The sequence below is a fragment of the Rousettus aegyptiacus genome, unplaced genomic scaffold (genome assembly GCF_014176215.1).
Source record: "Rousettus aegyptiacus isolate mRouAeg1 unplaced genomic scaffold, mRouAeg1.p scaffold_m13_p_3, whole genome shotgun sequence".
Lineage (NCBI taxonomy): Eukaryota > Metazoa > Chordata > Mammalia > Chiroptera > Pteropodidae > Rousettus > Rousettus aegyptiacus.
This window is the reverse complement of record NW_023416306.1, coordinates 84,769,827-84,797,094: the sequence shown is the minus strand read 5'-3', so window position 1 is coordinate 84,797,094 and position 27,268 is coordinate 84,769,827. Positions and strand designations below refer to the sequence as shown.

At 45.4% G+C, this 27,268-nt stretch overlaps 1 protein-coding gene across 3 annotated transcripts in view; it reads left to right on the top strand.

Annotated features, from left to right (window-relative positions):
- THSD4 (thrombospondin type 1 domain containing 4) overlaps positions 1-27,268 on the top strand; it is a 536,848-nt gene that overhangs the window by 61,136 nt on the left and 448,444 nt on the right. For 2 of the 3 annotated variants that reach the window (XM_016126817.2, XM_016126819.2), the window contains exon 4: positions 18,171-18,532. The exons of the other annotated variant lie outside the window; for it this stretch is intronic. In XM_016126817.2, coding sequence (XP_015982303.2) covers positions 18,171-18,532 — 362 coding nt within the window. The remainder of the gene's footprint in view (positions 1-18,170; positions 18,533-27,268) is intronic. 3 annotated transcript variants of the gene reach the window in all.

Below are 27,268 nucleotides of genomic sequence, written 5' to 3'. Positions count from 1 at the left end.
CGCATGAACTTAGGAGGGCTCAGTTCAACTCTCCACACATTCATTTGGTAGCTCCCATTTTCTTGGCCTTGCATTCGGTGCAGGGGATGGATAAAGACAAGTTGCTTCTCTTGAAAAGTCCAGAAAACCTTGACGCGGACATGAGTTGAAACGTAGCTTGTCCACCTAACTGAGATTGTTATTCTCCAAGCTTCTACTTCCTCATTTATAGAATGGGTGCACTGATGCCTGCCCCCGGGCTGCCTGTGTTGCTGGGAATTTTCTGGGAATCGGAAGTGAGGCATGTACAACATGCACACAGCCCCTGGAGCGTAACGGTGCTCCCTGGATTATGGGTAGAACTCAGAATGACAAGTAAGAGAGTGAAGAACATGAAGTGCGGTTTCAGGGGCTGGGGCAGGCATCTTCCTGCCAGACTCAGGGGAACCTGCCTTCCTTGGGAGCGGCATCCTTTTTTTCAGTGGTTTGAGCTGTTCAGTCTTCCACGGCTGATTTCTGCTGCTTCATGTGGCTTTCCAGTACTAAAAAGAATCTCCTATTTCTAGAACTTGTCATTCTTTAATGTGCTTTTTGGCTCAGATGTTCCAAAGCACTCCCTTTCATTTTTCTTCTCCAAGTTCAGACAGAGACCAGAGCCCCCTTCTGTTGGTTGGTGGTGTTCTCATTGACCACGCCACTGGAAAGCATAGTGTGTGCTTCTTGGAAGAAAAAAGGGTCCCCAGACAGTTCTGAAGGTTAATACAGCACAGATGAGCTGGATGCACCATGGGCTGTGTGAGCTGGCCCCTGGTCTTCTCAGGAACCAAGGGCTGCAGGACTGTGTTTATCTGCCTTGAAGTCTTGCTGCACACCTGTTGCCTGTGTGTCCCCTACATAGCCTCACTGGAAATGGCGGGTGGGGAGGAGCTTGGAGGTATGGCCTTACGTGTGTTAAGCACTTTTGGGAGGCTGAGGTGCGGAGGTCGAGGGGGTTGATGTCACGAAGGTGAGGGCATCTGGAGGAATGTATGTGTGTGTGACAGGAGCTGGAGGATGTGGTGAGGGAAAAGAGATCAAAGCAGGGACAGGAAAGGCCAACAAAGCATGCCCAAGGTTGGCACAGGAAGGCTGAGCTACCCAAATGCTGCCTCCTTCACCTAGCTCCTCACGGTGGGTTTCTCTGTCCTCTTTCTTTGAGGTCAGTCTCCCATGGACCTATATCCAGAACACTGAGATTCTTGCATGTTAGGCTGGGAGGGCATTTGGGGGTAACCCATCACCACTCTCCCTCTCTCCTCCCCCCCCCCCGCTAAATAATTGTTTCACTTTGCCCAGGTGGTTGGAGGGATGTAAATCACAGATGGTGTGGAGTCACAAATGTAGCTTTGGGCCTGGAGGGCAGTATAGGTCAGAAGGATGCTCAAGTCCAGGATAAGGAGCTTGTTAACCTTGCATAGCCTCTCTCTTCTATCTGGCCAGGTGTCCCTGGAACCCAAGAGGAGCAACTGAGATGTGTCAGCTCTAGGCAGAGTTAATTCTTTCAGCCACGCATGTAAGGGCATAGCACCGTCCCCTGAAATGGATTGGGATCCCGGCCAATCATTCCAAGGGCCCTGCCTCAACCATGTAATGAATCAGAGCAGCACTTCTTTCCATTCCAGTTGAACAACTCCAGTCCGAGTGTCTTCCCAATTTAACCTTGGTGGTGGCATAAGAAGTTTCCCTATTAATAGATTTCCTGGGAATCCCCTGATGTGCCATTTTATTAGTGACTTTGTTTAAAAATAGCCCATATCAACATCCACCAGCCATGAACTGAGGTGACCTACTCAGGCTCTATGTTCCAGGCCAGGAGTGCAGCCTGGGGTCCACATATACACTCCCACATTCCTATTCCCTTTGGACCATTTCTTTTTGGACTATTGCTCCCTCTAATTTTGTGCCCTTTTCTTCCTCTGGGGACTGAGGGCTGAATTCTTTGTTCTGCATGTACCAGTAATGGGGCTTTGCAGAGAAAAAGGCTGTGGAATGTTAAGGAAACTCCTCGCTTACTCTAGAGGAGAGTTCTCATCATCAGCTCTATTGACATTTGGGGCCAGATAACTGTGTGTGGGGTGAAAAGGGCCAGGGACGACGATATCTCGCATTGTAGCATGTTAGCAGTATCGCTGGCCTCTACCCACTAGATACCAGTAGCATCCCCCACACCCTCAGTTGTGACCAGCAAAAATGTCTGCTGGCATTATCTAATGCCCCCTGGTGGGCAAAATTGCCCCCAGTTGAGAGCCATTGTTCTAGAAGCCGCAGCAGCAGAACGAGTTCTCTCCTTCGCTAGGTAATTTCAGAGGCAACTCCTGCTGGGGCGACTGAGGGCATTTTTCAGAACTCCCTCCCCACTCCTGGGCTCAGCGTGCATCTCTTTCATTCCTGTGGCTGTTCTTTCAGCCAGAAACCTCGTCACTCCTCACATTGGCCCGTTGCTTGCTGAGTCCCTGTTGTCTCAGACAGGCTGGTCTCTAGCCTCTCCAGCCTGGGATGTCAGGCTGACTGGGGGCAGGGGTGGTGGATAGAGCGAGAGTAATCCTAGGCTGTGTCCCGGCCCTGCCTTGCACTGGCTGCGTGACTTAGAGCACATCGTGTATGATATCAGCGCTGTGTTCTGGTGAGCTTGTCACGTCACTGGCCAGAGACCCTGAAATGCCTGAATCCTGCCTGTGGCATCCCCAAGGGAGAGAGACCCCGTGACAGTAACAGATGGGAAACAAAGTGTAGTGTGTCTCCTTAGAGTGCTTAGTTATGTTCCTGAGAGGTCATATGCTAAACATTAAGTAATCAAAGCCATTGTTCTGAAGGAAACATAGTGTTGTGTTCAAGAGTTTTATATTTGCAATAACAAAATCATTTTTTTCTGTAAGAATGTAATTAATAAAGTTTTTAATAGCTACGAAGTATATTTTGATAAAATTTATAGGCACTGTCATCATAATCCATTGTTACAATCAATAAAGTAGAGAATTGAAATAAGATGTCGGCGTGGGGAGCACAAAATCAAGAGTGCAGCTGCGTTCGCGGCCACCGGCAGCAGCAGAGCGAGATGCCACGTTGGCGTGTGTGCTGTGCTGCGGGCGCGGTGGCTTCTCCCGTGCCCCAGGCTGCCGTCTCACGGGAAGCTCATAGGGCCAATACCCACGTGATGGTGGTTGTGCTCATTTTTAAGCATTTCTGTTACATCCAATTCACAGCATAAAGATTTAAGTTGTGAATAAAGTGCCGGAAAACACTTTATCTGGGTCAGTGCCTCGTGACTCTCCGTGCAGGGTTCCGACAAAGCTCACATGTATTATACAGCTTGGACTTGAGGCCTAAATGGAGCCTCTGTCTTACTTAAGCCCAGAGCAGTGGCCAACACTCTCAAGTGGCTGTAAAGGAAGAGGTGGTGGGCTCCATGGAGTAGAAGCAAGGGCGAGAAGGATGGAGGCTTTCAAAGTGGTACATCTGCTCACCAATAAGTGTGGCCCAGTCAGCATCTGGGATTCTAACCAATTACTGCCTCTCTTTTGGGTAAATGAGGATGATGCTGATCTCGCAGGCTCGTGGCATGGATTAAAGGACTTTACGCAGGTACTAATGTAGTCTTCTCACCAGTAAACACACCAGCTCTCAAGCCTCAAGCAGCTCGAAAATCCAGAGGTGCCGTTGGTTTCCCCAAACCAGCACCGCCCCGAGAGTGGCGGGCTCTGCTTTCCCTCGCGGCGCTTCCAGCGGCACCTTTGGTCTCCCATGTAATTGACTGTGAGCACTGGACATAGTTGTGGTTTTTAATACAGTGATATTTCCTCTTCGGGGACTTCAGCCCCTAGTCTAGTTTCAACAACTGCTAGCCTGGTCCCAAGACGTGGTTCTCGTTTCTTCCTAGTCTAATGGAAAGAGTGTTTGCATTTGCACAGGGTCTTTAATGGCTGTAAGCTGTTGGCTCTGAGAGGGATTCTTGGTTCAGAGCCAGGGAGACTTTAAATGTTTGGGGAAGCCTGTGAGTGCTGCAGAGAGGGGCCCCTTCTCTGCTGTACACATGACCCGCATCCACACGGGCAGGTAGGTGTTCCTGTTAACTTAGGAGGCAGGAGTAGCTCACCTCTGTGGGACAGGCACCCTCTTCTGTGACTGTCTGGGGCAGAAGCTTCAGATTAAGCAGTTAAGAGGGGCATTTTTTTTTTTTTTTATCATCTCAGAAACAGCTGGGAGAGCTCCCAGTCTGGCTGCCGCTGGTGGTCTAGACCACAGAGACCTTGAGATGGAAGTAATTTCCAGAGATTTTCTCTTTCAGGCAAGACCACACCTATACCACCCCAGAAAGACAAATCTGTTCTATTTTGAACTACTCTGGGAAGGAGACTTTGCAACCACCCCTGGAAACAGAGTCGGTTTTTAATAATGTCTGTGCTTTTTGCCTTCTCCCCCAAATCCCTTGAGCTGAGGTCTGTTGACTTTTCTCTCTGTGGAAATACCTTTCGTGACCTTGAAGATCATTGTTTAGGGTGGTTGTCCCTTGGGTACTTTTCTCTCTGCTAAATCACTTCAACCCCAACACTTTTACGTAGTGGCCAGTGTAGTTCGGGGCTTCCCAAATATCTTCCCCCAAATGTCCTATCAGTAAGAGTATGAGCGCGCGCGAGCGCGCGCACACACGCACACGCACACGCACACATACACAGTCATGTACACATCCAGCCTTTGGGGTAGCCCACAGTAGCCAGCTGAAGGTTCACAATTTCCTTGAGGTCTACTATTTTCTTTAAACATTCATAGCAATGTGACATTCTGTCTCCAAATACAACTTTAATTTTATATCTTTTAATTTTTAAACAGGTTTTGAACTTAACATTGAGACAAAATTTATATATACACGACTTTCTTTTTTTAAGCTGTTGAGGAAATTGATAGTTTGGGAAGATGCCGCAGGTTTCTTCTGAGATGTTTGATCTCCCTTGGTGCACTTCTAACAACTCTGGTGAGAGAAGGCTAGGTTGTGGTCATCTCGGCTCCTGGAGCAGGTGGATCTGAGTTTGAATTCTGACTATTATCACTTCCTAGCAGCCTAACCTTAGGCAGATAATATCAGCTTCTTGGTTATATCTGGTAGGGAATATCCATTGAGCCAGGCTCCGTTATAGGGGCTGGGACCAGAGGTGAATAAGAGACACAAGATCCTCTCATATAGTGTGGCATTCTTATTCCAGGTGGGAGGAACAGACTATAAACAAGTAAGCAAATAAGCATTTCAGCCTGTAATAACTGCTATGAGGAAAATGGAACAGGGCACAGTGACGGTGTGTGTGTATGTGTGTACGTATGTGCCCATGTGCATTTGCTGCTTTAAATGGTGTGGCCAGGCATGTCTCTTTGAGGAGGTGACATTTGGATTAAGGTCTGATTGATAAAGGGGGGGGGGCAGCTTTGAAGATTAGGTCAAGTAAGTTAGTGAAGTACCTGGCACTTAGTAGGGGCTTAGTATACATTAATTGCCCCTCTTTCTCCAAGAATCAAAGATGTGCTATTTAAACATGGAGAAATAGATTTTATAAGTCATTGGATTTGATTGAAAGGATCTCAAAAAGGAGAGAATTTAAATGGCCTTTGGAAATGATACAGTTGAAAAATTTGTTTGCAGCTCAGATTGTGGCACCTCATCCTGGGATGGCAGCTCAAGGGTACTTCTGAGTAAGCAGTTTTTCTATCGCATTTGTACCTGGGCCCCTGATCATCAGCACCTTTTCCCTTGTTGGAGAGACCTAGGTTTTCTACTTACTATCGCTGTGACCTGCTCCCACGAAGCATATAAATAATATCTTTACCTCCTCAGCCAAATAATATCAGGTTTGAGTTGTAATCTTTTAAATGTATGGGGAGAACCGATAGAATTAATATCTCCTTAAAGAGGCATTGTATTGTGCATGAGACGGCATTTCCTAAAATATTCCAGTTACTTTTCTAAACAATTTTTTACATATCTAATAATAATGACCAAACTCTAAACTGACTTATGGTCTGCAAAGCCCTTCAGTACCCAGTATTCTAAAGAATTAAGCACCGTGGGGCAAAGAGTCACCTTCAGAATCAGCCCAACCTAGGGGCAAATCCTGGCTCTGAGCCTCATCTGGAATTTTTTTTTTTTTAATTAAAACAGTGTTTTGTAAGCTGAGGACCCATAGGTCCCTGGAATCTTGAGTATATTCTTGGTTGTCTGTAACTTAGATTTTTTTTTTAATTTAGAATTTTTATTTTGATGATAATCTAAGAATATTAACATAAGTCTATTCTAGATGATCTGAGATCGTTTATTAACTGAATTTTAGAGAGAAAAGATTTAAAAATTTTTGAATCCATAAAAGGGTGGAGATATTGAGATACCATGCAGGGTACCTGAGTCCCTGTGCTGTAGAGGTCAAAACCATGTCCACATTCAGCTGTTTTGCCAGGTTCCGTTTTTTGTAGTCCAGCTTACACTAGTTTGTTAGTACAGTTGTAAATAGTAGTGAAGTTTTTTCATTAAGAAGCATTTAAATTTTTTTCAGCCTTGAAGATTGGCCCTTCAGTATAATGGATTAGTGGTTTAAAACACATTCCTTTTTCAATAGGAAACAATAACAACTCAAATTATGGTTTATTGTGCTCAGATTCAAAAGAATCTAGTCAATGAGTGAAACTTCAAACACTTACATACCTCCTAGGGTCACACCCAACAATGTCTATTTAGTGCCATTAACCACCCATCACATGAAATCACTATTGTTAATTTGAATTTTTTTTTTTAGTTTCTAATTTGTACTTACTCTTATTTAAAATTAGCATAAGGAATTTATACCTGGTTTTGTTTCACAACTTGGGATATGACACACGTAAAAACAGAAATTATAACAGAATATAGTGAAGTGTGCTCAAAATGCTGTGGACGCCTAAAGGACAGAGCAACTGTCCTTGTCTGGGGAGTTAGGTACTCTATAACAGGGGTTCCCAACCCCTAGGCCACAGACTTATACTGGTCCGTGTGGCCTGTTAGGAACTGGCCTGCACGGCAGGAGGTAAGCAGTGGGCCAGTGAGTGAACCTTCATCTGTATTTGCAGCTGCTCCCCAGCACTAGCATCATCACCTCAGCTCCACCTCAGATCATCAGGCATTAGATTCTCATTTGAGCATTGGTCCCTAGTGCCAAAATGTTGGGGACCGCTGCTCTATAACGTTCAGTGAGTCTTGAAGGATGAGCAGGAATTTACCAGGTGAAGTAAGTTGGGGATGAGGGAGAGTTTTCAGGGCCAGTGACATGGATTGTCAGAGGCGCAGGGTGCTGTAAAGTCTTGGTGTGGTTGAGAGAGAAGTTAAGAATAGGAAAATGCTGACAGGGGAAGCTGCAGGGCTACGTAGAAGCCGAAGAGTGGAGGGCTTAGTGAGCCAGGCTGGGGGACTGGATTTAGTCCTGGAGACACAGAGGAGCTCAAAGAAGTCAATAAACACAGAATTGGATAATGAGATTTTTAAGAATGTAATTCTGGAAGTGGGAGAAAGAAGGATTCAATGGATAGAGACCAGGTAAGAGCAGATGGAGCTAAGGTCTTGATCTAACCATGGGCCATGAGAATGGAGAAAAGGGGACAGAGTCCAGAGATATCTCTGAAGTAAAACTGGCAGAATTTTGTGTCCAGTTGGAGGAAGAGAGTAGAAGATAGGACCACATCTCAATGAACCAGAAAATTGAGTGTTCCGAGGATGGAACCAGCTATTCAGGTCCTGGTTAGGTGATGTATTATGTATGAAAATCCCATGCATCATCTTGGTGGATGTGTCTAGTCAACTACTGAGAATGTAAATCTGGTGCTTGGGAGAAGTTTAGGGCTACCTATGAGTGAGGGAGGCACCAACAAGAAGATTATTGCCAATGCTACAGTATTACCCTGTAAAAAGTTTTGGATAAATTTGGAAGGCCTTGAATGGAACCATAACATTTGAGGAACAGATGAAAGAGGGGAAGTCAGCAGACAGAAGAATGAAATAGAAGAGGAAACGGTACCAAGGAGTTTAGGTGGCAAATCATGACAGGGTGCTGTTCTGGCGTCGAGGAGAGAGAAAGTTTCAGCAAGCGGGAGATAGGGCATGAGTGCATTACTTTGAAAAGACAGAACTGTCATTTTCATTGTCAGCTTCTAGTCCTTTGGGTACATGGAGCAAGGATGACAGTAGAAGCATCAGAGATCACCAGCCAAGTGACTGAATAGCCGTGACATGTACTGCTATAGAGAAAGGAGGTTTTTGACATTTCACAGAGCAAATGGGCAGGAAACCAAGCAGTTGGTACATTTGTCATTCATTCATCCATGTGCTATTCATCCATCCATCAAATATTTCCTGAGGGCCTGCCAGGTGACAGACTCTGTATGAGGTTCTGTTAGTAAGATTAGATGGAACACAAAGATAAATAAGGCATAATCCCTGCCTTGGGGAGCTCACAGTGTTGTTGGGGAGATGTTTGTGTACATAGATAATTATAGCGCCAGGTGGTAGGTGCTGTGGAGAGGGACGTGGATGATGGCCTGGGAGCTTGGGAGAGACCATCTTAGCTGGACAGGAAAGACCTTAGGAGCTGAGTTAGAAGTTCATAGACAGAGGGGAAGGGGAGAAGGGAGAGAACACTGGCGCTAAGAGAGCAGCAGAGAGCAGGTAGGAAGGGAGAAAGGACACGTCCTCCGTCACGCATGGTGTGTGCATCGCGGGTGGGCACTGGTAGAGTTGAAGCCAGAAAAGGGTGAGGCCAGATTACAAAAGGCTTAGAATGCTATGGCAAAGAATGAGTTTGGATCTCATCTTTTGGAGAGCGAGAACTCAAGAGATATTGGTAAGCAAGTGAGTAATACAGTAGGGCTAGATTTCAAAAAAAAAAAATAGTTTTGGTAGCATGGGGAGGCCTGAGTGGGCAAAGAAAAGATCGAAGCAGGAAATCTCGGTAGGCTCCCATCTCAAGTGCAGCCTCATTCACTCAGCAACATGTTTATAGAAGACCTACTGTGTGCCTGATGCTGACCTATTTCAGGGACAGGCTGTTGAATTGCCTGTCTTTCAGGAGCCTGCTGGTTCCAGCTGCTTCCTGGGGACTGCTAGATGTTGACCCAGAGGCAGGTGGCCAAATTACCAGGCAGAATTCTCTGCTGGAAGGTTGCCGTTCCCCAAGTGAACCTCTGGGTCCAGAAGCTGGCACTCTTTATTGTGTGAATTACTCATTATTTTGACTGTCCTGGTTGGCTTGGGTTGCAGATAGGCAATTGCTGTTGAGAGTGTGAGGCCAAATGTACTAGCCACCGAACAAAAGAACACACACACCCAGGCATTGCACACAGAGACATCTGCTTCTGTTTCCTGAGTAACTGTGCAGCAACACAGGGCAGACTCGGTACCCAGGCACATGCTCTGCGTTATTTGCTAGTTATAACTGAGGAAGGTTTCCATGTGGCTGGTGATGAAAGAATCAGGTCAATTTCAGAAGTGGGAGTGTTTCCGATTATGCAGATCACATCCAAATATTTACCTCATTTCATCATTTTGGCCGGGCGCTGCCTTTGAATATCGTGGCCACACATCTGGGCCTTCTTTGCACTGTATTTAGGGGAGATCTTCTGTGTTTTAAAGCCTGTCTTTGCTGGCAATGGGCAACCTTGGGCACAACCTGTGGGATTGCCTCTCTCTGTTGTGGTTCTAGAAGGGAATCAGTACGTGGCAAGGAATGTAAGCACTCTTCCAGGAAAAATCAGAGCCTGTTAGCACTGGAAGGGACCCTGGTCCTCATCAAGCCCAACCGGCTCGTGTTACTGATATGGAAACTGAAGTCCAGAGCCACAGACCTACTTGCCCCAAATCACGAAGTGAGTAACAGCAGACTCAGGACTGGAACGCAGGGCCCAGTCCAGGATTTCCCATGAGTCTTTCCCTCCCTCTCCTTTCATCTTTCTACAGTTCCTGGTTGCTGCTATAAAAGTCCATTTCGAATGGAGTCTGCTTAGTGTCTATCCCATGTTAGGCATGTATCATTCTGTGCATGTTTTCCTGTCTCATAATAAACTCTGATTTGGCCTCAACTTGAATGGCAAGCAGGGAGGGGTAGGTCAAAAAAAGCAAGGAATTCGAGGACAATAAAATAATGTGGCTAGAGCATAATGGTGTTAAGGAAGTAGCAGCATACGCTGGAAGTCCAAAGCCTGGAGGGTAGCTCAGTCGAGCGCTTTTCATTCTGGGCCCCACCTAGAGATATCCAGAGGCTAGCATTCTCAAACCTGAGGATGCATTCAAATCACTGGAGAAGCTTGTTTAAAATGCTTATTCCTGGGCCCTACCTCAGAGGTTCTTATTCACTAGGTGTGATGTAGGAGTCAGGAATCTGGATGTTTCAAGTAGATGTGAGGTTGATTGTGTTGCAGGCACCCTGGGTCTCACATGGAGAAACAACAGAGGACTAGGGATAGGAGGACAAGGGTATATGTATGTCTGTGTTGTTTTCCAGTGTTTGGGTCAGAGTATATATTCAGTACCATATATGGGGATTAATATGGTAGAGTGTGACATATCTGAGGTCATTTACTATAAGGATTCATCAACTGGGAGGACACAGGTATTGAGAGAGAGCCTGAGAATCCTGCACACAGAGGGGGGATTTGCAGGGCAACCAGATTTCCACCTGCTTAGCTTTTGGATGGCTGCATGTCAATGGTTTTTTCCTCTCTATGGCTCATGCTTTTAGCTAAGACTTGGTCTTTCTCTTTCCACATTCCCTTATCTCTCCTTTGGCCTCCACTCATTCCTCCTTTGTTATGGTTATGTGCAAATGCAGCCTGTCAGCTGTTCCTAAAATGCATTTGTAGAACTCATTTATATATAAATTACTGTGTAGGGGATTCTGATGCAATGATCACGGCTGGGAGGGCTTTGCTCCATTCTTTTTTGTGAGGTTCTTACATCCATTTTGCAGATGCTGGCATTGACATTAATGCTGAGAGGCAAGATCTGGGACCTTTGCAGTGTGTTGTGTCAGAGTCAAGAGAGGTCATTGACATGTAAGGTTAAATTTGCGTCTCCGAGAAAGTCATCATGGTGGTCCTTAATTTAGAGCCAGTTTGAGTTCTTTTTCCAGATGCATCACCTCCCCGTACTCCCTCACAGGGTCCTAGGTAACATATGTCCTAACTGAACTGCCAGCTAGATGTTCTTGCTTTCATTTGCTCTCAGCTATCCAAAACTTTGCTCTCTGGGCTCAAACTCCAAGGTGTATTTTTGTAATGTTAGCTTTAGGGTGTTGAATTGGCTATGTGGCTAAAACCAAACCTATTTTTTCCAGTCTCCTTAGAATGAGACTTTAGAATTTCAAATTTTACATGTGACTCGTTCTCTATGAAGAACAGATGGTGGGTTTAATTTTGTAGAAAGAAAATTAGAAACCAGTGGAGTCTTACATGATTTTACATTAGGACCGAAACCAAATACATTGAAAACATTTAGAGCTGTTCTTAGTTATGGATTTACTGGTGGTGATGAGGAATTCCTGGGCTTTCTGTGACAAGGACTGCCACCAACTCTTGGTTTACTCCATGCCTCGCACCTCCCACAGTCTGCTCTGAATCTTTCTCCATTTAATTTATTTATTTTTATTTATTGAGCAAGCGACATTACAACCATGACTGAACTTTTTTAAATTACAAGAAAACTTACCCTGGGTCTAGCTTCAGTAACAGATCGTATGTTTTCATTTTGCCCCGTCCCCTTCCAGGTTTTGTTCATACGCCTACAGAATTTTACATCATTATAATCATGACATAGTTACAAGTTTGTATTTGGCACTTTTCACTTAATACCGTATTACAAGACTATTTCCATATTGTACCATATTGTTCACGACCATGATATTTCACTGAGTTATTAAGCCCTAATTTATTTGACCATTCTATTATGGTCATATATTTTTATCCCCCTTAAAAAGATTATGATGAATTAAAACAGCCACAATCACTCTGATTGTTGCTTCTTCTGCTCTTCTCTAAGATCACTTCCTGTCTGTCCCTGTGAACTCCTCATTCAGCCCATCCTGTTTCATGGAGACCTTGGTTCTCTGGTGATGCTGACTGTGGTCAACTACTATCTCCTGTGAACCCTCCAGCCCTAGGCTCCCTTGACCCTGAGGCTTCTAGCAAGCCAAGACCACCTTTAGGTCATCCCAGTGGCTGCTTTCTCTCCTCCAAGTCCTGTGCCAAAACTGGATCTACTTATTTCACGTTGTCTCGGATACCACACTTTATCTGCGTATTATATTTGTGATCTTTTAGAAATGATTTCAGGTTCTTTACTGCAAGCAACAGAAACTAACATAAGCAATGAAGAACTTAGTGGCACAAGTTTAGGAGGCAGGCGGGCATTGAAGCAACACCAGAGAGCAAGAGGAATGGTCTCTGACCATAAACAGTGGAGTCAGGGGAGCTGCTGTTAGGGCAAAGGACCAGTGCCATTTGTGGTCTCTTGGTCACTTTATTGGAGGTTCAAATTCCAGGAAGGGAGTGTCCAGTTGGCCCACATTGCCTACCTAGGCTTCAGCTGGCAAGGCCCTTGAATACATTCCCACCACGGTTTATCCGGTGTAGAGAGCTGATTCCTAAAGGACCCAGTGAACGGGAATGATTGCCAGGCTGCCCCCGACACACACCTTCCTAATGATACACATATACACAAACATCCCTGCCGAACATCACACAACCAATCCCAAAGTGTTAGTTATAGCATCCAGCTCCACACCCCAAATCCTTGGGGGGATTTAATCCCCCCTCTAGTGCTACAACCTCTTCTTTTACACAGCCCACGCTGAGTTAAATAGGGATGTGACTACCCTGATTCTCCTACATCTCTAAATGCCTTCCTTTTTTCCTGCTCCCTGGCTCATGCCCCATAGTGACTATTTAGAGAGGTACCATAATATCAAGCAGTTGTTTTTATATGAGGAAGGGGATAGGTGAAGGTTTGGAGGATTTTATCCAAAATACACCTGTATCCCTTGACCCTAGCCTCACTCCAGGCAAGACCTATCATAATCTCTGGGGAAAAGGTCATGACATGGTATGTGTACTTTAATCCCATTTAAAAAGCTTCTCTTTTATTTCTGGTCTCTTACTCCTACCTCCACCCTGCTCTTAAAATCTTTAAAATCTCCAGTGAAATGGAGAGAGCGCCAGTTCGGTTTGAGGGCTGGATCCGCTGCTTACACATATAAAACTTTTGACTGGTGATGTAAGTTTTCCCAATGAATGGTTGAAATGGAGGTCTACCGTGCTTCTGCTGGGTGACTGGTAGTGTGTGCGATGCTTTATTTCATTTCCTCTAGCCAACGGCACTGTTGGATTTGCATTATTTTGTCTCTCATGTATTTTCAAAGTCCATGTTTCATCCTCTCTATACCTCAGTGACCGACCACATCTGCAAAAGAGAAATAAAAATCCTTGAAATAAATCTTGTGAATATCAGCCATAGGGCTTTTGTTACAGCAGTTCAAGTAGATAAAGGATTTTTCTTGCTAGTCCGGATTACCTTTTCTTTCTGTAATCCTCCAGTCTGCCCTCCTTTCAGTGGCAGTTCTCATCTTTTTCACAGAAGGCTGAAGCCATCCAGTGTGAACTTCACCACCCACTCCTTCCCTTACAGCAGCATTTTGCCTTCCATAGTGGAAGATGACTTGTTTATTTTTGTTTGTTTTCTTTTTCTGATCATTTAAATAACTTTACCGTAAATTTTCATAGGGCCCAGCAGTCTATGCATATGAGGCCATTTAAAAATAATCACTCAAATTTTAGGTTGACTCTTAAATCATTTGAAATAATGAATCATGAAATTGCATTTTTGTAAATAAAAAAATGGTCAAGTATCAGCAGATGTTTATGTTTCAACCTAATGCTTAAGAGAAATATCAGCAAATAGGTTTATTCTCTATATACCATTCTACTTCTTGTTTTAGTTTCTTCCCTAATTAATATATTTTGGAGAGCTGTCCACTTTAGTAGATATGTCTACATTAACAAATCGTATTCCATTGTTTGGTTAGGTTTTACTTGACTAAGCTCCTGTTCATGGACATTTAGGTTATTTCCAGATTGTTTTAGTTTTGTTCTTACAAAAAATCATGCAATAAAAGTCTGCCTACACAACTTATACAACTTTATGCACTAATTTTGAGTATCTCTATAGGGTGAACTACTGGAAGTAGAGCTGTTGGGCTAAAGGAAATGTGCATTAAAAATTTTGATAGGTCTTGCAAAGTTCTCTCCAAAGAAGTTGCCCCAATTTAGACTCCTATTAGCAGTGAACATTCATGCCATGGCATATTATAATCTTTACCAAGCTAATGAGTATGAAATGGAATTCTGTTGTTTTATTTTGCATTTGATCACGTATGATGTTATACAGTTTTCATCTATTGTATGTACTTTTCTATTATATTAGCTCAGACTGCCATAACTAAATACCATAGCCTAGGCAGTTTAAATAACAGGAATTTATTTCTCACAATTCTGGAGGTTAGAAAGTCCAAGATGAAGATGCTGGCAGATTTGGTTCTCTGCTAAGGGCTCAATTCCTGGCTTGCAGACGACTGGCTTCTTGTTCTGTCCTTATACAGGGGAGAGCGAGAGTGAGAGCTCTGGCCTTTCTTCCTCTTCTTATAAGAACACTAATCCCATCATGAAGATCCCGCCTACATGACATTACCTAAACCTAATTAATTCTCCAAGTCCCCATCTCCAAACAGCTTCAACATACTCATTTTGAGGGAACACAAATATTCAGCCCATAACAACTGTAAACCACCAGTTCATACCCTTTGTCCCTACTTGCATTAGGTTATCTTTTTCTTCCTGATTTATTAGACCTCTTTATAAATGAAAATGAGCAGTTTAGGGTGCATTTTAGAAGCATTTCAAGTTTTCTGCCTCAGCCTTTACATGTCCTCTGTGCACTGGGGAAGAGGACAACATGCTGGCAGGTTATAAGGCTTTGAGTTTTGAATATTTATTTGCTTTTGTCTCCTACCATGATTTATTCTTTGGTTTTGCTGTTTGTCACTGACTAACAGAGGTCCTGTTAGTCCTAATTTTAGGAATGTTATGTCTCAGAGCACTTGACAGCTTTCCCATCTTGCGTCACAGAAAACTCCTTGACTATCAGAAAAGAAAGAGGAAGGAGGGTCATTGGGAGGGATGGGCAAGAGTGGAGGGAGGAGGGGAGGTTGGTACGATTAGGAGGCTGCATCTAAAGCCCTTCTCCCTTTGTTCTTTCTTTGATTTTTCTTCCATTGTCTTTCTTTGCAGTTTCCCCCTTCCTTCTTTTCTATTTCTTTGCCTTTTCCCCCCTTCGTTTCTGGCTGCGTACTATACGAATACAATTCTGGAGCATGTGGTTAGATTCCCACCATGGGGACTGACATGGAATTTCAAGTCATTCATCATAATTCTACTATAAATTAGAGTATTCTTATGAATAGAATAGCTTGGAATGTGGTTTCATGTTTTCCTTCCCCAGGGACCCTGCCCAGTTTGGCAATAGGAAAGTAAATTAAGGGTGGGATTAGTTCTGGGAAGTAGATTTTTAGTATAACTGCATGTCTAATCTGAATGTTACAGACAGTGCCTTAGTTATCTATGTTAATGAGAAATCAGGAGGTGGCGGGTAACTGAAATCCCCATATGTGTCTGAAACATACTTCTGCCTTTGTTTGTTTATCCCAATTATTCTTCTATTAGAACCATCAAAGTGGATTTATTTCTACTCATTTTACCCTTCTGTTCTCCACTGACATTGGCAGGGAGGCAACCTGCTGCAGGGGGAAAATAGGAACACTAGAGTAGGAGACAGGAGACCTCAGTTTTAGCCTTGTCTGCCCCTCCCTAGCCTGAGACTTGTGGGCAAGTCATACAGCTCTTGCAGCCTCAATTTCTCCCCTGTAAGAGAGACAAAATAACACCGACCTCCCAGGGGGACCTATGAGACCTTAAAGTGTAACCTGGAGTTCATGGCGCCTGCACCATAGAGCCCATCCCTACACACATGAGCTGTTTGCACAGTGCGAGAACAGAAAAGGCACTCGGCAAGTGCTTGTCCACTTTCCTTTCTTATCTCAGAAGTATTATCGCACTGTATTGGTTTTCTAAGATTGTTCTAACAAATTGCCACAAACTTGATGGCTTACAATAGCAGAAATTTATTCCCTCACAGTCCTGGAGGCCAGAGTTCAAAATCCAGGTGCCACCGGGGTCTCACTCCTCCCACTTACTGGGGGAGGAGGCTCCTTCCTTGCTTCTTTCAGCTTGTGGCTGCCAGTGTCCCTGCTTGTGGCTGCATCGCCTCTAGTCTCTACCTCGGTGGTCACGTAGCCTCCTCCAATGTCTGTATCTCTTCTTCTGTGTCTTATAAGGACACTTGTCGTTGGATATAGTGCCACCCAGAAAATCCACGATCATCTCAAGATCCTTAATTTCATTACATCTGCAATGACCCTTTTTCCAAATGAGGTCATATTCACAAGTTCTGGGGGTTAGGGCATGGACATGTCTTTTAGGGAGCATCACCATTCAACCCACTATACACACTTTAGGGATTATTTTATTTATCAAGACTGTGGCCTGACTGGGCATAATTTTAACAACCTTAATGAATCCACCATCAGTTTGATATTAATAAATCAGGGCATTTAAGGGAAGAGAAGAAAGGACAGGCAAAACGCCTTCTCTACTGGATCCCCGATTTAGTAGCGGTGAGTTGCGTGTATTCGTTATTCTTGTGCTCATACCCATGTGCTGTTCACATTGCTCTCATGTGGGTGGTAAAGAACTGCAGCCTCTGTCACAGAACCTTCTGTGTTGCCCTTGCTCTGACCCTGATCTCCTGCTGGCTCCACCCCATGTTACCTCTGACCTCTTGCCTTGGCTCTCTGAACATGGCTCCCTTAGACTAGCTGTCTGACATCCAGCTCTGGGCTTAACCCTCTGGTTAGATGCTCATTTAGTCCCTGTATTCCTGGCACTGAGTGGATGCCTGAAAAATTAGAGCCATTACTGTGATTCTACTTCTGATGCCTTTTCAACCACCCCCTCTCCCCGGGTCACCCAGCCGGAGCAGCCAGCTCCCCTAAGAGATTCTGCCAGTCTTGTACTAGCCTCATAGAGCTCCTCTGCTGCTGGGTCAAGGCCATTTATGTGGATCTTGTGTACTGTTCTCCTCGTTCTCAGGGCCTAGCCGTGCGCTGATGTACACAGCTGGTGCTCAGAGTATGTCTGCATAATGAAGAAACACTGTGTACCCACACTTAGCCCCGTGCCAGGCATAGTAGGTCTCTGTGAAATAGCAAGTTAAATGAAGGGGACTGTAGAATCACCTACTGGATAGAACTTTAAACCTTTCTGACGTTTTTTACCTCTCCTGACCTACGGTGGAAGCAGGAAAACTTGCCATTATGATGACTAACAAACACGTATTTAGTGCCAAACTCTCTGCTATGCACATGGCTGACCTGACTTAAATCTCCTTATGGATCTATGAGGGAGGAAGGCACTATCTTCTTTAGAACACAGTGAGTCTCAGAGAGGTTCAGAAATATCCCAGTCCCGCTGCTAGAAGTGATGGCAGGGATATGACCCAAAGCCCCTGGCTCTTGAGCGGGGCTTGTAAACCCCAGTTCCCCTTTGCATGGAGACACGGGGAAGTGGCCTCCCTATCAGCTTAACGGAAAGCCAGATCCTCTGGCCTAAAATCTCAAGGACCTGACTGGAGGTTAAGGGAGATTCCTGAGGGGTAAGCCTCAGTAAGAGATGAGGGCACCACGCTGAGCTCTCCAAGTCCATGGCATCCAAAGCAACGACTGTGTCCTGACCTTGATGAGTCCTAAGTATTTGTACTATTGTGTGTCCCTTGCTCCATAAAAAAAAATATTTAAAATTATACTTCATGAGTGCGTTGGCATAAAGACAGATATAACCTAGTCTGGATTATATTCATCTTGTCTTCAGATTTTAAAACAGGCCCTGCGCCTATTCGTACTTAATGGACAAGGCTTTCAGGTTCTCCAAAGCCTTTGAGGGCAAAGCAGGAGCGGGTGTCGTGGTCCCCTAACAGGCCTCTGTCTCCGCAGGTCCCGCAGCGGATGGCGGCGGCTGAGGGCGCCCCCGAGGACGGCGGCGGCGGTGCCCCGGGCGTGTGGGGCGCCTGGGGTCCCTGGTCCGCCTGCTCGCGCAGCTGCAGCGGCGGCGTGATGGAGCAGACGCGGCCCTGCCTGCCCGGCTCGTACCGCGCGCGCGGCGGCCCGCGGCCCGGAGCCCCGGCGCGCGCCTTCGCGGGCCACGTAGTGTCGGCGGTGCGCACGTCGGTGCCGCTGCACCGGACCCGCGAGGAGCCGCGCGCCTTCGCCGGCCTCAACGCCAGCCGCCAGGGTCCGGTGCTGCGGGGTAGCCGGCACCCGCCGGCCCGTGGCCGCGAACCCACGGCGGAGAGAAGGTACACGATCTCCCGGCCCCAAGCCCGCCCGCCACTGTCCCTGCCCCTGCCCCTGTCCCTGCCCGGATGTGCCTTGCGCGCCCGCTGCTCTGCATCACAGATTGCGTGGTTAATGCATCGCTTCTGCCGGGTGGGGAGGAATTCTTGGCTCCATATATCTCCTTTCATCTTTTGATTTATTTTGCAGCCTTTTAAAGCGTTGAGGCCACTCCCACCCCTCTCTGCGGTTCTGAATAGTCTTCAAAGTGAAGCTAATTCTAAGAAACCCTTAGGCGTCAACCTTAGGGAGGCCCTGTGGAGGGGTGACAGAAGGAGGGGACCAGGAGTGGGGTGACCTCTCGCAGTGCTCCTTTCCTGGTGCAGAGAGAACGGGAGACCCTGGTCGCAGGCTATGTGGATTTGAGCTGAGGACACAGACAAGGTGCCTTTTAAAACAAGAAGAACTCAGAGGAGTTTCAGATCTTTGGACTAGCAGAATGTCTGGCATGTGACATACTCTCAGGTTGAAAGTTTCAGGATTCTATGAACTTTTCTAGAAAGTTTCACCTAAGTGTTTTAAGTGAACACACAGCTTTGAGGCTATGCTTAATTAAGGATGGAGATGTTTTTTAGAGTCTTAATAAAATATAAGCTCTAGGAATGGCATAATGGCATTAAAATAGTTTTATAGCCCTTAAAAGCTTCCCTGGCTAGGCTAGTATAAATATGTTATGCTACGCAGTGCCCATGGGAAAGGTAGGAATATAGGGGCCAAGAAGAGTTTGTCAGTGAATTAATCAAGTGATATTTACAGATTATGGCTTTCATTCAGCAGTATTTCTTGGGTTCTCTACATTCATGATAGATTCTGAGAGAATATTAATGCAGAAGCATTAACAACAGAACTAAACAAACATTTATAGGAAGAGAAAAAAGGAGAAGATATGCTTTCTGTGCTAAAGAAATGTATAATATGTGGTCAAGCCAAGTTAATGTCCCTCCCAGGCAGAGCACAAGCATGTCAGGTAGGCCGCCTAACCCCTCTTGTCACTTGCAGTTCAGACATCAGCATCAGTGGCCACTCTTCCCATTGTGGCTGGATGCTGCGTGAGAGTCCTCTTCAGCCCAGCGCTGTAGGCTGTCTCTGCCAGTGCCTGAAGGTGGAGAGGAAGTGCAACCTACCCCTGCTTCCAGCCACGTGCTCCTGACTTGCTCAGCAGGAATTTGGAGAGAGGGGACCATTTCACAGAGAAGATACTTTAGCTGGATTCTGAAGGATTAACCACATGTGGGTTCATAGAAGAGAAGTGAAGAGCTAGGAGTTCAGAGGCCCGGCATGGCCTGCCAGTGGAATAGTAAAGAGAGGGATCAACTGGGAAAGGATGCTTCCTTCTCTCTCTTACTGCATAGAAACCTGAGTACTCTCCAGTGTCACTCTGGACTGAGAGTCTGCTACTACTAAAGCTAAGGGCTTGACATATGTTACCCCCTTTCATTCTGACCACACCCATAATAACGTAGCTTCTTAGTTCATTATCGAAATTCTCATGGCCAGTTAGAATTCAGAACTGTTCAGATTTTAGAAAGGTACATTCAGGGCACATTTTCCACATTAACGGCATTCCTTCAGTGGTACGGGACAGCATTCCATAATCAAACGTTATTATTTCTGTAGTGAAATATGAATGTCCACATCATGTAGGATAAAAGGGACGTAAGTAGCCTCTGTCTGTTAAGGTCAGGTTGGCTGCCCCAATGAGTTTTGACACCAAACTGACAAAAAAAAATTAAAGTAAAATAAAATAAATAAATAAAATAAAAAATGGAAAAGAAAGACAAAAACTTGGTCTTCAAAACTCTTGGTTTCAGAATTGCAGATCTACAGTAGCTAAGGTTTATGGAATGCCCGTTCTATGTCAGTCACTGTTCCTACCACTTTACACCGACTACACTGTGAGTGAGATACGTGCTAATATCCTCATTTCAGAAGTGAGAAAACAAAGGCCCAGAGAAGTGAGGTAACTTGCCCAGTGCCACACAGCTAATATGGGAAGAGTTAGGATTTGAACCCAGGCAGTCATGGCTCTAAGTATCTGATGAAGTATATGTTACACGTGAGGACTCTGAGGCCCTAAGATGTTAAATGACTACTAAGTCCTAAAGTCATGGAAAAGCTGAGATTTAAAGGTGCTGCTGACTCCCAGGTCCCTAGAGTACTTGGGACTTCTCTTCCAGCCTCTGTGATTTAAGAATCCAGAAGAGCTGCTCGGGGAACAGGTTCTAGTTGGCTGTAGGCCTGGGCTGCAGGCTTTCTGGCCTATGCGTTTTGGCAGCAGGAAAATTTTTTCTTCTAACTTATTGACAAGGGGCCAGTTACTGTTTACTATGAAGTTCCTAGAAGTTCTCATCATGCTCTTGTAATTTGACAGTTTCAGATGAAATAATCCAAATATTAGTCTGGGAGGCCTATGCTGCTGACAAATGTCACGCTCTTCCCGGTTGACAAAAAATGTATTTGCTTGTATTTATCAGTCATTAGGAACTTGCATAGTATATGTGACCCCAGGAGAAATGTCAGTGTGTTCTCTGGATGGCTGTCTCACTCTTGTTTTAGGTTTGAGGTTTGAGGCAAAAGCTGTTAGGGCTTAGATGTTTAAGAAACTGTTAGATTGTTATGCTAGGCAACTGAAAACCTAATTGGAGCCAGATAACAAAACAAAACTATACAACCTTCCAACAAATATTTATTAAACATCTACTATATTGTAAAGTCCTGGGACGGACACAAAGGTATGAAAACCAGGTTGGAGGCCTCAAGGTTCTTATTGATAGACTAGAGCAGCTGTTTATAAACTTTTTTTTTTTTTTAAGTATAAGAATCCTTTGTGCTACATCAGTGTTAAATGGAAGCTAAGTCTGTCACACAAACAAAAGCTGAGCTGTTCTGGTTGAAGCCTCAGAGGCATTGCTTTAACAACCCGGGGTCTAGATCCAAAGGGAGTGGTGGTTTTTAACCTTGGTTGACCGTTAGAATCCTCTTCCTAGATCTTAGAAATCCTGACACCCTAGTCACATCCTAGGCCAACATCTGAATTTTAGACAACATTATAATTGCAATCCAGCCAAGGTTGGGGACCAGGACCAGAGTTCTCTGGTTCTTTGGAACCTCAAGGTCTCATGGGAAAGAAGTTGGGAATTAAATTTTGTCTAACAGAATTTTCTGGGTTTGGTGAATGCATCACTTGCAATGGGGTAGGAAGTCTTGTTAACAAGTAGAGCAACCCAGTCCCCACCATCTCCTCTGCCTAATATGGATTCTGTTTTGTAGGTCTGTGGTGTGACCTAGGTAAATTCATTTAAAGTGATTCTGACATATTCCAGAGTTTGATAACCACTGCTTTAGACAGTGAGAAAAGGCATGGATGTCAGAATCCAGCACCAAAGTTCTTTTCACTGAAATGGATATTTTTGAAATGGCTGGTTTGAAAGTAGGGCTACTCACTTACAGTAGGTGTGATCAGAAAAGCTGCTTGGAGGTTGGACAATTTAAGCCACATCTTGAAAAGTGGATGGGATTCGGTCGTGAAGGCTTAAAATGAACAGCAGTTCTTCCCTGCGGGGTTCCGTTCTCTTAACCAGGGAAATCTTTGCATCTAGTCCTAGGCATCAAGGAAGTTCAAAAAAAAAAAAAAAAAATTAGAAGCCACAGTCTCTGTTCTTAAGGGCCTGATCCTGTGGTGGTGGATGAGTGACAAATCCACGAAATGCTGCGTGCAGTAGAAAAAGAGTAAAGGTGTGACCAGAGTTCATGAAGATGAGAAATCAAAGTAGGATGGAGCAGTTAGAGAAAACTTCACAGAGCCAGTAGGGTCTGAACCCAACCTTGGATAAATAAAATTTACTTAGCTAGAATATATTTGGAAACTTCTTGAGTCTACTCGCTTCCCTATCAGACCTTTGTTTTGTTAAAACACACATACACACTACAAATCACACTCTGAAAAGCCTTAGAAATCCTGCCAGTGTTTATTGGCTCTCACCAAGGATCCAGAGCTTAGGAAAATTACTTAACTTCTCTGAGCTTCAGAGGCTTCATCTTTCAAATGAGAGTAAGAATAATACCTATCACATCGTTACATAATTAAATGAAATGATGTATTTATAGTGCCTGATTTATAGTAGGTACTCAATAAATAATGGCTCTCACTCCCATTATGGGTTTAGAGGCTGGGTGTTAGTGTGTTAGAGAGTTCCAGTTAGGATCAGGAAGGACCAGGTGCAGAACTGGGGCCACACAGCAAGACGGGGAGCCAGGAACTGGGATCTAGTCCAGGAGGGCAGGCCTCTGGGCAGCACAGCCTGGATCCCAGAGCCTGGGCACTCAACCCTCTGCCCTTTCTTGGTGTAGCCTGCTCAGAAAAGGCCTCCAGAAAGAGTGGCCTTCTCCTGGGATTTAGAGCAGTGGCAGCCTAGGGAGGCTCTGGACTAGAGGAGTTCAGCCTCCAGGTCTTGGCCAGTAGATTCCATAAAAGCAAGTCCTCCCTCTCTCCATACCGGAGGCTGTATCCCTGTGATGGCTGAAGGAGGAAGGATAGGTAAGGACGGGGAGTGTCAGGTGAGTCCAGCAGCATGTGTAGCACTGCAGCGACTCACACATAGGACACTGAAGACACTCCGAAGTAGGAGAGCCTTCCCCCTCAATTCCTGGAAAGGATACTTGCACACTGCAGGGAGCTGGATGGAGCCCCCCTTACTGGAGGACCTTCCCTTTTATAAGACCAAAGTCAAATGGATTTCTTTCCATTCCTAAAATGTCTGGCAAAAATGGCATCCAGAGAGAGTCCCTGCCACCCAGAGCACAAGTACATAGCCTTACAGAAACCTGTTGTAAATGTTTACTGACCAGTTTGATTCAGCTGCCGCAAAGTCAGGAGATGAGGCGGTCCCCGCTCCTACTGAGGACGACCGCAGGTAACTTTTTCACCACCCTAGCCGGCAAAGAGCCCACTCACTGGTAGGTGTTCCTTCCTAGCGGGCTTCCTTACACGTGCCTGCAGTGGCCAGTTTTCCTGATCGTTAAACATGCGAACTAACTGGAATGTGGGGAATGGGAAGCTTGATGGCTTTAATTCAGAGATTTTCAAGGTAGGGAGCTCTCCTCCCCTCCCTCCGCGAGCATCGCCAAGTCTAGAACTTTCATCTACTGCAGACAGTTGTAGGAGGCTGGAAGATGAAAGTCACAACTGTGAAAATCCCAGCCACTGTTTCCATTGGGCGGAGTGTGTCATATCCCTCAGGTGTCAGAAAGAGGTTGTGGGGGTCAGCTTCCCAGAACCTCCTGGAAAAGAAGCGCTGGTTTCCGGTTGGGTGGGAGCCTGCCTGCATCAGGGATGATCTTACAGAGCCTTTGCAGGCCCACATCCCAGGAGCAGCTTGTGCTCAGTTCTCAGTTACTGTTTTTCTTTGAAATATTGGTCTTTGTTTCCAGTCTATTAGCCAGACCTTCAGATGATGGGAGGGAATGGAAGCAAACACATCCTGAGAAGCTGTGAATTGCCTGACAGTGAAAGGTTCAGCCCTGGAGTTGACAGGTCTGGGTTTTCTAGCTCTGAACTTCCTAGTCATTTGTCCTACTGGCATTGCTCAGCCTTTCCCTAATGGAGGTAATAATATATCTGCCTCGTTGGATTGATATGAATTTGCTAATTCCTACAAAGCGCTCTGTACAATGTGAGACAACTCATGAACACTCAGGAAAGGTGGCAGACTGCCTCACACATGCCAGGCACACTGGCAGGCGCTTCACATGCAGCGTTCTATCTCATCTTCATCACAGCCTGTGTGGTAGACCCATGTTGTTACCATTTATGGCTGAAAAACTTGACAGTCAGAGAGAAAATGACTAGTTCGAGGTCACTAAGATGGAAGGCATGAGTCAGGGTTTAAACCCACCTGTGTTGTGTCATGCTCCTCTCGGGCTTGTGCTTCTAGAAAGCCTTTTTCAGAGTTACAGGTAACACTCATTAATTAAGCTAAGTTTGGTAAACTAATACTTCTCTGTCTGAGATGAGAAGTGAGGTCTTTCTCCTATATTTACCCCGAAGATTTTAGTGTTACACTGGAACGGTCTCCACCATGAACTCCAGTCTGTGTGGGAAGCCCAGCACAGACAGCTACCCAGCCGTAGTGGGCAGCTGGCCATGCAAAGCCTTCATGTAAAGGTACCTGCACTTAAGGGCTGCCTCTGCATTGCAGGGCTTAATTAATAGAGATGAACTGGGCATTACCTTTCTGTCTTTTCATTTTAATCAATCAGCATTCTTTGTGTGTTTGCTATGAACCAGGCACTGTGCTAAACATAGAAGGGATAGGCAAGGGCAGGAAGTGTGTTTTGAGAACCTCCACATTGAAGAAATAGCCCAGGGAAACCACCACGATGGAGGATTCTCCTGAATGTGGGGTGAGCAGAGGGCCGTGGAAGCACAGCGTTGGAGCAGATTCTTTGGGAAGTCAGGTAACTTTGTGCTGGGGGGCACTTCCTTAAAGGATGCATTTGCATTTCTCAGATGGGAAAGAGCTGAATGGGGGATGGCAGTGGTTTGGTGACGCAAGAGGAACAAGAACGTCTCCTGTCCTCAAGGGGCTCGTGCTGGTGGGATAGGGGAGGAAGACAAGCAGACATTTGTAAAACCAGATGCCCAGGGCGCTCTTAAGAGGGATTCTCAGGGTGTGGGTAGTGGGGGAGGAGAATGGACTGGGGATGCCAGGAAAGGCTTCTCAGAGGAAGAAAGATTTTAGCAGAGCCCAAGAGTGAGGAGGACATGTCCCAAAAAGCAGACTGCAGGGGCTGAGTCTTGGAGGCGTGGGCGAGCCCATCATGTTTTAGAGGTCGTAAATTGTCTGGAGCACAGGCTGGATAAGAGGGAGTGTCCAGGCAAGACTGGGGCGGTCCACAGGCTTTTGTCCAGGGAGGGACTATCGAGCAGTCCTAAGGGTATGGAACGAGAAATTCTTTGAAAAAGATACCCCCATAAACACGGGTGACCAACTCCTTTTCCATTTTAAAGCAGGATGATGTATCCAGTGCATGGCCGGTGTGAATCTCCCCGAAGGCTCTTGTGACTTGCACAATGTTTGGCTGTGCCACCTCTCACAAAGCCACAGTTTATGGCCGGGGAGTGAAGACTTGCCCCTCTGGTTGTGTAATAAGTGTATTAGTTTCCCATTAACGCTTTAACATTTACTGTAAATTTAGAGGCTTAAAACAGTACAAAGTTGTTCTCTTAACAGTCTTAAATCAGAGGTCTAAAATCGAGATGTCATCGGGGCTACAGGGGAAATTTCTGGGGGCTTCAAGAGAAATTTTGTGGCCTTCTTCCAGCTTTTAGAGGCCCCCTGAATTCCTTGGTTCCTGGGACCCTCTTCATTCTGTCATATTCTCCCTCGCTGTCATCCGCCGATCTTCATAAAAGGACCCTTGTAATCAATCACAACGTACCCACTCAGGTAATCCAGGTTACTCTCCCTTATCTCCAGATCCTTAACCTGATTTCATCTGCAAAGTCCCTTCACTACATAAGGTAACATTCATATGTTCCAGAGATTAGGATGTGGATACTTTGGGGCTGGGGAGAACATTACCCAGCCTGCCATAATAGGGCTTGCATTTTGGGGTCTTAAGTATGCGGGAGGAATAGGACAATTTCTGTGCCAGCAGGACCACTGGCCACTCCCCACATCACGTTTAGTTATTATCCATTGGAAATTGAGCAGTGCTGTCCCCGCTGCCAAAAGAAGAGAAAAACCATGCATCCCACCCTATGCTTCAGTGTTCTTTGGGTATATGGCATTAGCCAAGGACAGTGATGGTCATGAGGTTAAAGATAACAGATGCCCGAGGCGGCTGGGTGGAATAAAGAGCACTGTATTCTGAGTCCAGAGTCCAGGGCCCAGTTTCCAGCTCTCACCAGTGCTTTTGTCCTTGGGTCAGTCATCTCACTTCTCTGGGCTTGCGTTTGCATGTCTGTAAAATAAAGGGGTCCTAGTTCATTCGTTAAGGTCTCTTAACAGATAGTGATGTGTTTTTGAGGCGCCATTGCTGCTTTAAATGTTCCCGTCACCATTTCACCATCTCGGGTATAGGAAAGGGAAGAAGGTGGTCGGGAGATGCAGTCCTCAGACACGCTTTTAGATGGTTTTCCTTCTCTCTGGATGCGTCTGCATCACTACCCTTCAAATCCCTCTGTTCAGACTTCTGTCTCATAACGTGTTTTTCTTAAAAGTGCCGTCCACATGTCTGACCTTCTCTTGTTGGTCTCCCCTTGGGCCTTGGCCCTTTTCTATTGGAAGCATTCCTGTTTCTTACCTTGGAGAATGCCCTAGGCTTGGAGTCGTTAGACCCTACCCCCTGTCTCGGCATCATCATTTGCTAACTGGATGGCCTTCGGGAATCGCTTAACCTGATCTATAAAATGTGCATAATTATATGTCCTTTATCTACCACACAGGCCCATCAAGAGGGTCGCATGAGCTAACAGCTATAAAATTACTTTGAAAAACATAAGACACTGTTCAAAAACAACATGGCCGATTATTTTATTATCATTGACCAGATTATCTTTGGGTTTTAGAGCTTCGTATCTCTTTCTGTAACTTCTTGTATGAGTGTGCATGTGCATGCATATGTGTGTTTGCATGTGTGTAGTATGTATGTGCATGTTTGTGTGTGTATGTGTGTGAGTGTTTTACTTGAAAGGG